Consider the following 12,427-nt stretch of genomic DNA (forward strand, 5'->3'; position numbering starts at 1 on the left):
TGTTGTTTTTATTAATGTACTCATTGTTTAAGCCATGGAATGTAGTCCATTAGAGTGCTTCCTCCTATATAAAGAAGGGTCTAGCCGCATCAAGTCATTAGCCAAGCTAATCCACTTGAGGCTTGCTGTCTTGCTTGTGCAATTCAAGTCTGTCAGAAGACTAAACTAGTCTCAAAAAAGCACCCAAGAGCAAAGCTGCCATATGGAATAGCAGATACACGGAGTAATTGTGCTACCAGCAACCACCTAGATTCTAGAATGTCTGATCTGGACCATCGTTTCCAAACCTTGACATGATATATGTTTAATATTGCTCTGTATGAAATGCCAACGAGCAAATGCCTGTGGAACACAATCTGAGAGCAGTCATTTCTAACCATAGGACTTGGAATCGTGTTGACAGGATAGATCAGGTGACCAGGTAAGTTGTTAACTCTTATAGAATATCACAGCCATTGTTTCCATATTTCCTGTATAGTGTTACAGTAGATAGTTTAGAATATGCTAACACAGATGAAAACCATCTGACCAAGGATATCTATTAAACCAATGATGGACAGAGTACAGTATCAATACATTGTGCATAAGCAGTCCTGTATTTTGCTTGTCAAATCCAGGGTTGCCATGAAGATCTTTGTTATTGGTAGATGGTTTAATTATCAGTGTTTAATATTGATTTATCATGGTACATTGGTAGAAAGAAGGGATGTTGTTGTCAAATAACACCAGGTAAGTAAATATAATGTTGTGCACTTGGTGATCTACAGTTTTGTTTCAAGCCCTTTCAGCCCTTAAATCCTTTTGAGAATAACATTGATATAAAAAAAACATAACATACAGCAAATATCCTAAAATTTTGGTCTCAAACACAATGAAATATGTGTGGAACGGCATTCAACGCAAAGACAAGCATCCCTTCTTGCACCAAAGAGGCTGCCTGATATCGAAATGTTTTTAGATTATAGCTATACCTATATATTTATAGGTTCCATGGTTTAAAGCTTTGATAGAAACACAGATATACATTACATTACATTTACATTTAGTCATTTAGCAGACGCTCTTATCCAGAGCGACTTACAGTAAGTACAGGGACATTCCCCCGAGGCAAGTAGGGTGAAGTGCCTTGCCCAAGGACACAACGTCAGTTGGCATGACCGGGAATCGAACTGGCAACCTTCGGATTACTAGCCCAATTCCCTCACCGCTCAGCCACCTGACTCCCCATATACATGGTAGCTCCTCTAGGATTAAGGGCAATCAGGGGGGTCAGAAGATGGCAAGAGGGATTACAAGGCTGTTGAGGAAGACGTCATTATGCTTCTGTTAGCGTCACAAGGGGAAGGAGGAGAGTTTTGCTCTTGTGTGAGGAGTTTGGGTTTCAATTTGGGTTTGATTTCATCTCCCACTATCAGTATGATGAAACAGTCCTTAGACAGTTTGTGGCAGCACTGTCTTGAAAACACAGACTGTACCCTCAAACGTATTCACTGTGGTGCATTTGAGATGTGATGTTGTTATTGTTGCACTGTCCTATCATAGGAATTCTGTAATGTTGTAGTGGAGATGTTATTGTTGCCCTGGTAAATATAGACAATTCAATGTCACTAATCACTGAAATACTGTTAGAACTCCTGGTCCTTGATTATCAGCTGCACTCTCGATATACCTGTCTGTAAGACACTTTGGGGGAAAAGTGCAGACTAATCGAATAAAATGCAGTTGTGAAATGATCTTACACTATGTGACAATGGGTAACCGAATGATCTGATGCAGGAACAGCCATGGGATGTGGCGTCACAAAAAACCACCAGTTTCTCCACCAGAACAAGTCAGACAAAGGTAACAAGGAATATCAAGGGTTGTTGTTGGTTCATGAGACGCATTATCGTCCTCGTTTTGAACTTGTATTTACATTATTGTTGATCTGAACTAATTATTAATTAACTTTATTTGGAATTGCCACTTGAAGGAGCCCTTGTACCAGGTAAATCAGCTCTGAAATAAATTCAATGCCTTCTGTAAAGCTGAGATACTGATGTATGTGTATTACATTCTAACGAAAGAGTGTCAAACACAATTAACTAGTGCTGAGATTAACCATGGTATAGTTATACTATACTGTCCTCAAAACCTCAGCTGATCTTAATGTTTTTTTTTCTCCTCTGTGCAAAACTACTTGCAGCCGCCATATGTAAGTCAGTGCTTCCTTTCAGTGTTGTACTAGTCCTTGTGGACGAGCTAAATACTGTACATGAGATAGATGATAGTTCTAGTCACACCGAATAGAAAAAAAGGCAGTTTGATCACGTCTAACGCTAGATAAAAAACACTCTTTACCACTGTATAATCAGACTCCCATCAACCAAGTCCCATATCCATGTATACAGATAAACACACACTTTCATATCTGTTTGGATCAAACGTCTCTCTTCTTTTGCACGGTAGCGATGAAGGCGGCTGTGTTGATCCAGCGCTGGTACCGACAGTATGTGGCTCGTATGGAGATGAGGCGCAGATACACCTGGAACATCTTCCAGTCTATTGAATATTCTGGGGAACAGGCCCAGATTAAGGTGAAAGAGACTTTTTTTTTACAATAATATTTTACTAGATGCAGAAAAATAGCGATAAATACAGTTCACTGGATATTTAGTATCCAGTGTGTGTTTAAATGAAATCTATTTTTTCTTCTATGCAGCTTTACAATTTCCTTGGATACCTCATGGACAATTTCACACCCTCTAGTTCTGAGCGTAAGACTATTCCCTTGTTTGTAGGTTACAATACAGTCATATAAACAACCCTTCTTAAACAAACACAGACTTAGACTTCCCGTTAGAAATACTCTTACTGTAGTCCCATCCTGACAGGAAAACTGATCTCCCGCATCTTCCGGGAGAACGAAGTGTGTCGGGATGTGGAGTGGGAGCGGCATTTCTGCTACAAGAACATCGATATCCCCGATATCTACTCAGGACCTCACCTCACCTTCCCTTTGGACGTCAACCAGGCAGCTGTCCTTGTCGATGCCTTCAGGAACAAGAGAGTAGGTGCCTCTGGAGAGACACAGAGGTGGTGTGATACTGTACTGTTAAGTGCTGCACCTTGCAATAACTTGATGGATGGATGGATGGAGGGTAGATGCATGGATGGACGAATGGACAGATGGATAGTCGTAAAGCTGGATGAAGGAAATCGTGACGTTTCATTTCTCTCTACAAACGACTATGAGGGGATGGGACCTGGTGGTCCTGTATCTGCCTGACTCCACATGTATTCCTCCCAGTAGCAGCTCCACTCTCGGTATGTTCTCCAACTCCTCCTGGAAACTTGGAAGCTGCTCCGAAGTCTGCCAAACATCAGCCGCATCTCCACCTGCAACAGCAAGGAAATCACCATCTGTGGTGAGAAAGCAGCAGTTATCACAGTTTTAGAGTGTATGACTAAATGTAACTGAGGTGCATGCTCGCGAAACGTTTCACACTGTATGAAGACATCGTATCAAGTCGCAAATTCGACTTCACAGGGTGTGGATGTGTTTAGGGATTAGCAATGCATTCACATGAGTGTTTTGACACTGGGTTATTGAATCTAAGGTGATCTACATGGTCAACTGGAGGATCTGCTGTTGATCTTCTACAAGGTAAGCCATCGTACCATAGCTCATCACTGGCAGCCATGTGTAATTGCACAGAGAGAATAATAAATTTTCTGTGTGCCAAACATGTAAATGGACTTTTATTGTTGTTATTGTCCTCTAGAATGGAATGCGATTGTTGTTGTTTGTCCTTAAGAATGGAACGTTATTGTTTTGTGTCTTCTAGAACGGAATGCCGTCCCTGGAGAGACCATACGTGTTTAATGGAGACTTTGTCGACCGAGGCAAAGACTCCATCGAGATTCTCCTCATCCTTTTCTCCTTCCTGCTGCTGTACCCCAGCGACGTCCATCTCAACAGGGGAAACCACGAAGACCACATCGTCAACTTGAGGTGCAGTCCCAGAGCCAATCAGAGCGCTTCGATGAAAGAGTTCATTTCAAGGCACACACAGTGGAAACCTATAACTATTACGCCAAATACCTGACCAATGTCTCTGTGACTTGTTTAGGTATGGCTTCACTAAGGAGGTCCTGGGGAAATACAAGGTAAGACGGATGTCCGTCATTAATAATAACACTGTGCCTATTTGGGTAGACGCTTCTATCCAAGACGATGTACAGTTGGGGTTTCAAACCGACAACCTTTTGATATACAGTTGAATGCTCTATCACTGAGCTATACCCGCCCAGTTCAATGAACGTTCATGAACATGCCTAAGTGAATGGGCTCTCTGTAGTTTGTTTACCATATGGTGTTAGTTCCTAATCCTTCTTAACCCTTGTGCTGCCTTCGGGTCACATGACCCAAAGGTTCACAACGAACCATCGTTGTGTTTACCCAATTTTACCCAATACAAAAACAAATAAATAGCATTTTCTTTTAACCGTCGCAATGTGGGGGGTCTGAGACAGCCCGACGGTTAAAAGAAAATTCCTCACTTTGTTTTTGTATTCGGTAAAGTTGTCGCAATACGACGGTGGGTCACAATGACTGATGGGTCAGAATGACCCGAAGATAACACAAGAGTTAAAAACCCACCAGGCTTGATCCTGTGTGCTTCTTTAATAGCCCAGGAGGAATCACATCCAAAACGTCCAGCTGGCTGGGGTTGGCAGTAAGCTCTAGGGGGAGGAATCCCTGGTTGCTGGAAGGGACTATTTTCATGCACGTCTGAGTGACTCGTCTATGTAACTAAGTGGATTTTAAGGTGTTGACTCCGCTTGTCTTTAGGTCATGTGTTCCTCTATGTCTTGGAGGTAATGAGGTGATGATGATACTAGGTCTGGCCCCTGAAGGAATGCTAGAATCCTCTCTGATTATCGCTAGATAAAACTTGGGGTTTCTTCAAATGTGGGTGACACAAAAGTATACATTTTATTTATATGTGGTCCATTCCCCTGATAAACACAAGCAATGTTGAAAATGGATTCCCTGCTTATTTTTTGACAATCTCTCAGGCATCGAATTCCATCCCTTGTCTTCATACAGTTAAACTTTAGACATTTTTGTTATGTCAGCATTGAGGTGAATGTATTGAATGATAAGCTTCATCTTTATTATCGAGCAATGTTGTGTGATATATCTGCCCAGATGCACGGCAAACGGATTCTGAAGCTTCTCCAGAAGATCTTCAGCTGGTTGCCCCTGGCAACAGTGATCGACCAGAAGGTGTTGATCTTACACGGAGGGATCTCTGACACCACAGATCTCTGCGTGTTAGCCAGGGTGGACAGGCACAAGGTGAGGAAAACCCGCTATCCCTCTTGAAAACGGGTCAAACTCCCTTTTTCTTTTCTTTGGGAGCCTTTTCAGGTTGTTAATAATGCATTTTTTTGGTGATCTGTGCCTCAACACTCTGGTTCTTGCTCTTCTAGTACGTGTCAGCTCTGAAGCCTCCCAAAAAGAGTTTCCCGAGCGCAGCGGCCCAGTTGTCTGTGGACTCTGACATCGACGAGGACTCGGCGATTCCCAAGAGCAACCTGCGACGCGTCTCCCTCGCCGACCCCAAGCCCTTCCCCGAGCGCGACAGCTTCCAGCGCCGGTCGCTCCAGGATTTCTCCGACCGGATCGACCGGACGGCGCCGGAGGAGGCGGAGCTGCTACGGCGCCGGGCCGAGTTGGTAAACTCCGGGTTGAGTCAGACGCCGCTGAACATGGTGTCGTCGGATGCCTCCACGGACTCCACCGACCACCAGGAAGGAGATTCGGAGTGGAGACAGGTGGTTGGAGGCACTAATGAGGGGATGGATAGAGGGATGAATGAAAGGATGGATGTTTGGAGGGATGGGAAAATGGTTGGATGGAGCGATGAATAGAGTGGGATAGCTGCAGAGGTTGATGGAGGGATGGTTTGAGGGATGAATGGATGGATGGAGGGAGATTATAGTTACCTGCCTCTGAAGAGTTTTGTAACTATACTCCCCCCTTGAGCTCCTGCCAAGGCTTCAGTTCTGAGTCATGATGACGGTGAACTACTTGGTCAGCACAGCAAAAATGTCAGGACAGGGGATTGATTTTAGGTGCCTCTTTTTGTGTAAGTCTGAAATCAAAGTTAATTCTGCGTCTTAATCCAGCAGCCTTGGAAGCAATCCTGTTTTCAATTTACATTGTAAACACATCCATTCTAGTACAAGGCTCTGACTAACAGCATAATAGAGATACCAACGTTAGGAGTACTTCATGTAATGCCCTGTAACAGACAATCAGGCCTAAAGTGGATTACCTCAGACGGTTGATTCAGTGTTAGTTCAATTTGTCATTTGATTGAATACGGTACTTTTCGGAAGGCTTTTCTCTTCCTGACACTGTTTACTGTAATCTCATGGAAAAATCCTGGAACCCTGGTGTATTTTCTCACTTCGGTCCCCAGATGTTTTAAACAGACACAGCACACATCAGCAATAACTTTTGTCTTTCTTTCTTTCTCCCCCCCCCCCCCCCCCCACAGATCCTAGACCTGCTGTGGAGCGACCCTATGCCCCAGAACGGCTGCATGCCCAACGAGGTGAGGGGAGGGGGCTGCTACTGGGGGCCAGACGTGACGGAGGACTTCCTCGCTAAACACAACCTGCAGCTCATCATCCGCTCACACGAGTGCAAGCAGGAGGGCTACGAGTTCTGCCACAACCGCAAGGTGAGGTGTCTCAGGGTATTCTCTCCCTGCGTGGGAAGGCAGAGATGAGGCTGTGCTGTGGCTATACGGTTACGGCCTATTGTTACTGGGATTCTAGTTAGCTGATTTTCGAGAATTCCTCGTGTAAATCTAGGCAACTGATCTTGATGTAAAGCGTAAACCACCATGTTTTTCTATTTACATGAATCAACCTGCTGTTTCTTCATTCCAGGTGCTGACTTTGTTTTCGGCCTCTAACTACTATGAGGTGGGGAGTAACAGGGGGGCTTACGTGAAACTGGGACCAGACCTGGTACCTTATCTGATCCAGTATCAGGCCAGCATCCTGACACGGGAACTGTCCGTGAGGCAATGGTACGCGCTATTCTCCTTCTTGGAAGATCAGGTGATATATACAGCGGATGAAAGAGTGGGTAAAACTTATTTTTCCCCTTTCTAAAGTGTGGGCCGCACGGAGCATTCAGCCCTCAAGGTTCTACGGGAGCAGTTGTTTTCACACAAATCTGACCTAATCTGTGCCTTCCAAGAGTATGACACTGAAAACACAGGTGAGCTATCAAACGGGTGAATAAGTCTTTGTTTTATTCACTCAAAAGCCCTTCATTGTCTCCATTGTGTCGTTCTTAACATCGAGTATCTCCAAGTGAAGTAATTCTAGCTCGCCTCATTGTGTTGCCCATTGTGCCTTGTAATCGCATTGAGCCAAACTACTTCCAATTCTTGTTCTCGCTGGTTTCATGGGAACCTGACATTTCAGTTGTTGTGACTCGCCTAATCCTGAATAATCAACACTATTTCACCCCCCCCCTCCTCTTCCTTGTCTCTCTCCCTTTCTCTCCCTGCTCCCGTCTCGCCCTCTAATCCAGGCCTGGTATCTCTTAACGACTGGGCCAATGCCGTGGAGAGTGTGATGCGTCTGGGCCTGCCCTGGCGAATGCTACGCTCTCAGCTGGTTACCTGCAAAACGGCCAACAACATGCTGGACTACCACGAATGGTTCCAAGAACTCGCCATTATCGAGCCGAGCATGGAGGTACTGGCTGTGCCGGTGTAACGCTTTTGCGAACGTAACGTGACAATGTCGCAGTGTATCACAGTGCCCACCCATATTTTGTACCACGGGAAAACTTTGTTGGGAAAATGCTCAAGCAGTGGAGGCCATGTAATAGCATTCGGACAAAGCCCCAGCTCAGTGGTCTACTCAGACATGACGCTTTCGTTGGCGCTTCTTGAATTGAAACTGTCTGACAGAAGTCTAGATTCGACCATTATGCTATTTCCAAACTAAGACAAAAATGTTCCTCTTACAGCACATTGAGCAGGGTCTGCTGCAAACCCTATACCGACATCGCTCCACCCTTGAAACCATCTTCAGGATTGTGGACACAGACAATTCTGGTAAGCACTAATGTCTAAACGGATTCCCTTTGTTTACAGATGTCCCATAAAACCTCCTGTAAGGAAGCTAGAGAGGTAGAGTGGCTCCAGAGTAACTTCATGGTCAAGCGCATGAAGCACTTCATACTTTGTCCACATTCTGGATTTCCAACAATAACACAATCCACTTTCTTGCGTCAAAACAATAGTTTTCGTTTGTTTGATGTCTTCATGTTGGTGTTCCCAGGCCTGGGGCCAGTGTATCGGATCTGTGTATGGTGTGTAGATTTGGAGATTTCTTACGTTGTGTTATATCGAAGGCCACCTCATGACCCTGCAGAAGCCGACCTGTGGCTGGTCAGTTCCGACGTCAGTGGCAGGTGGTGGACGACTCCTCCGAGCTAAGAGGATCATTAACCAACTGATCTGCTGGATGTCCCCCCCACACCCGTCATCCACCCCTCCTCCCCTCATCCTCCCCCAGGCTTCATCACCATGGAGGACTTCCGACAAACGTGGAAGCTGCTGAGCGTCTACCTCAAGATGGAGATCACCGACGACGCCATCACGGACCTGGCCATCACCATCGACGTGAACCAAGACGGGAACATCGACATCGACGAGTTCATGGAGGCTTTCCGCGTGACGGACAAGAAGAGCCGTCTGGAGAGAGGACGCAGCATGTTCATGGGAACCGCCACTGACCTCACCAAGCTGGAGGGGGATCCAAACATATGACGTGTGTGTGTGTGTGTGCGTGCGTGCGTGTGTGAGAGAGAGAGTAGTTGGAGGCTGGAGAGTGACTGAAAGCTGCTTTGCTGACGTACATTAGGAGCTGGACCCGTAAACAGCGCCAGCAGTGGCGATTAGCCACGATTAAGCGTAGGGCTGCCTCATTCTAACTCCACTGGGACGGTGGTAAGGAGGTCAAAGTTTAAAGAGACGGCTTTGGGCTGTTCAGGATGTCACTGACAACATTATGTTTTTGGCGGGATATCCCAGGAAGGATTTGGACGGTGTGTTGGAGACATATGTCACTCGTAACACATTAGTACTTTAATGAGTACACGCTTGTGAGAAGATTTGCGCAGCCGTGACTTTTTTGGGACTCACACTGTAGATCTGGTCTAAATGTTATTGGTGCCTTAGTTATAGGATATTCAGGATTCTTTAGAGAGTGAATACTTTGCGTCATTGCCAACCCGACAGTGGACGATGCAGTAGGATCTTGTTCTCAGATGAACTCTGTGTGGGAACATCGGCCTGTTTTTAAACGAGAGCGTAGGGATGAGTCATCTTCCACAAGTCAGACTGCTCCTGCCTGCCTCTCTGAACCCTGTTCCTCTGGCCCGTACCAACTGCTTGATTATTTATCCGAATTTTTGGGTTTGTCAACCATAAGAACACCATTAGAGTTTTGAATAACCTTTGGTTTACAATAAATATTTTGACGATAACTTGTCTGTAATATTATTCAATACATCAGAATGGAACATTTGTTGAATATTTATGTAAATAATATATATACAGTATATATATGTATTTATATTTTAACTAAACATGCTAAGCATGTGTTTTTTGAGTAATGAATGACTCAATATGTAATGTAGAATTTATCTGAATTTGTATTACAGTTCGTGTAACGGGTTTTATTTTGCTTGAAATTTATGTTTTTCCCATGATAAAAAAAAAAACACATTAAGGGAGAGGTCTGCTTTATGTTTATTTATACCCAATGGCCGAGTTATTTCTGCCGCTTTGGACAGTGTGAAGCTGATGAGATGGCGACAACGCACATACCACATCAGCCACTAGATGGCGCACACATACCATTTTACTCACTACGCTGACATTCTGGGCTCTACATTTTCTACTACGATTGACAGGGTAGATTCTAGCAGAGGTGTGTTTTTCGGTGAGAGCTGCTCTATAGAAGAAAGAAACAGGAAGGAACAACCTTTTTGGGTAGGAAATTGGTTGACTTGCATAAATCAGTCTGGAGTCGGCAGCTGCCTAATACCATACTCAACCAAATCCATAGGCTATGCTATCATGTGTGATTAAAGACATTAAATACAACTTTATAAAGCCCTTTTGAAATGAAGGGTATTTGAATCCGGAGTTTCGTGCCTGCTATTTGAATGAGCAAGCTTAACCAAAGCAATGAAGTGCGTACGGGTATTAATCGAGATAAGCTTCCACCCACTCCATGTCCATATGTGCCCAAACATGTTACCGGCTCCGTCGTGGTACGGCGGGACACAATGTGGTAGAATCCATCCTATCGGCTTCTTTATTAACGATCAGAAAAGTATGAATAATGTCAGTATCATAGTACCAGTTTACGTAACTCACGATAAGACCGCATACCGTTCGAGCGAATGGAGGTGGTTCAACCGTAAAAATATTTAATTGAGGTGCTTTTTGGGCCCATTTAAAGCTTCCTAAGTGCATGTTTAGCTATTATCTGATGTTAACTTGCCCTAGCACGCCTTCTCACCCTGTCTTCAGTTAAACCTCTCCCTGTCCCCATCTCTCACGTCTGTGTCTAAATGAGACGGAGAACACCCAAGTTTCCCTTTAACCCTTGTGTTCTCCTCGGGTCGTTCTGACCCATCAGTCATTGTGACCCACCGTCGTATTGCGACAACTTTACCGCATACAAAAACAAAGTGAAGCATTTTCTTTTAACCGTCGGGCTGTCTCAGACCCCCCACATTGCGAAGGTTAAAAGAAAAGTATTTTTATTTGGTTTTGTATTGGGTAAAATTGGGTAAACACAATGATGGTTCGTTATGAACCTTTGGGTCATGTGACCCGAAGGCAGCACGAGGGTTAAAGCATGGTGGCTTACCTTTTGTTTATAGCAACCAGAGGAGGTCCATAGCTCTATTTAATTCGAGGGCTTCTAGGGACATTTTAACAAACCGCTGTATTAACGGTAAAACTAGGTTAGGGTAGTGTCGGTTTATATAGGTTGAACTATTCCTTCCACCCACAACTTTCCAAGCAAAAACACTTTAAGGCATGGTATTAAACAATATCACTTGAAGATCAGTCTACAAAAAATGAGTAAGGGTTAAAATATACATTTTGAAAATATCTATAAATATTACCAAATTGAGGGTGAAATACGATCTGCCCAACATGTCCCAAAAGGTAGAGGTGAATAAATTATATTGTATGGTGAGATAAGTAGATAATGACTGTACCACATAACAAAACATGACTGTGGTGTTTGATTGTACCATCTGCTGACAGTTTTAAATAGTTGGTCAAACTGTCACTATATATCCAGGCAGTAATGACACAGAATGTGGTTTTATAGAACAGGGCAATGAAGTGTCAAAACAACTGAGAACTTTGCATGTTGCAACTTTTATTTTTTGCAAATACACTAAAAATGTTTACAAAAGCACTGTAAAAACATTTTGTGCAGTGTAAATTATCAAAACTAAAAAGGGATATTACTTTGAAATAATTTTGCATCTAACATGACATGAGGATTGTCATTTTCAGCAACAAAAACAGATTCTATATCAAGGACACTGAAGAAAGGTCTGTTAGTGATTCTGTAACTCACACGCCATGAAACTGAGGGTTGAATTATTAAGTTGCTACACAGCAAATTAAGATGACGTAGTACTATCATCCCTGAAGGAGGGCTTCATTCATCTATGGATTTGATTGAGTGTACACTCCCCTGTGGCCTGCTTGCCAATGAGGACAACCTATTTGTATACAGACAGTCAGCCTTCCAATAAATCAGTCCAGTTTAACAAAACAGTGCATTGGCACCACAAAAATAGGTCTATACATCTGTTTTCATCTTAATACTCAAATGTATCCAACACACAAACCACTCACAACCATACAGCTATTCTCTTAAGGGGCTTTGATACTGAAGTTTACAAATGTGAGATAATCTTTACACTTGTATTTTGGTGAAGCAATAAAGAAGAAATCTTAGAAAAACTGAAATGTGCTCTATGACCCCAGTAGAATATGACAAAATATAAAGAGAAATGAAACTGGACCAAAACGAAACAAAAATACAGAAAATAAGATATCCTTGACAACGTTGATACATAAATAGTGTGGCCGATTACAAAACACTTCGTCCACAAACAAATCTTTTTACTTAACTTTGCATTGCTGTTTCAATACATGGTATAATACTGAGCGATTTTGCATGTTTACAGCCTCTTCTAAACCTTTCAAATCTCGCTTTGTGCGAAAACAACCAAAACCAAATTGGCTCTTTTTGAAGAAAAAAACAAACAAAACTAATTTAGGATATATATATATATATA

The 12,427-nt window shown here is 43.3% G+C and overlaps 1 protein-coding gene across 2 annotated transcripts; it reads left to right on the plus strand.

Moving 5' to 3' along the window:
- Positions 1 to 154: 154 nt before the first annotated feature.
- ppef2a (protein phosphatase with EF-hand domain 2a) lies at positions 155 to 9,506 on the plus strand. Of its 2 annotated transcripts, XM_062451144.1 has the most exons (17): positions 155 to 421; positions 1,777 to 2,194; positions 2,449 to 2,576; positions 2,702 to 2,756; positions 2,874 to 3,049; positions 3,293 to 3,407; positions 3,600 to 3,646; positions 3,828 to 3,994; positions 4,113 to 4,149; positions 5,195 to 5,344; positions 5,479 to 5,823; positions 6,552 to 6,737; positions 6,949 to 7,091; positions 7,179 to 7,285; positions 7,604 to 7,770; positions 8,048 to 8,135; positions 8,599 to 9,506. In XM_062451144.1, exons 2-17 carry the CDS (start codon positions 2,149 to 2,151, stop codon positions 8,850 to 8,852), a joined length of 2,211 nt encoding a protein of 736 aa, XP_062307128.1. In that variant the 5' UTR covers positions 155 to 421; positions 1,777 to 2,148; the 3' UTR covers positions 8,853 to 9,506. The 2 variants fall into 2 exon arrangements, with proteins under 2 accessions (XP_062307128.1, XP_062307129.1); XM_062451145.1 differs by lacking the exons at positions 155 to 421; positions 1,777 to 2,194 and having other exon boundaries at positions 2,219 to 2,576.
- The last annotated feature ends 2,921 nt before the right edge of the window (positions 9,507 to 12,427 follow it).

Source organism: Osmerus eperlanus, chromosome 25 (genome assembly GCF_963692335.1).
Source record: "Osmerus eperlanus chromosome 25, fOsmEpe2.1, whole genome shotgun sequence".
Classification (NCBI taxonomy): Eukaryota; Metazoa; Chordata; class Actinopteri; order Osmeriformes; family Osmeridae; genus Osmerus; species Osmerus eperlanus.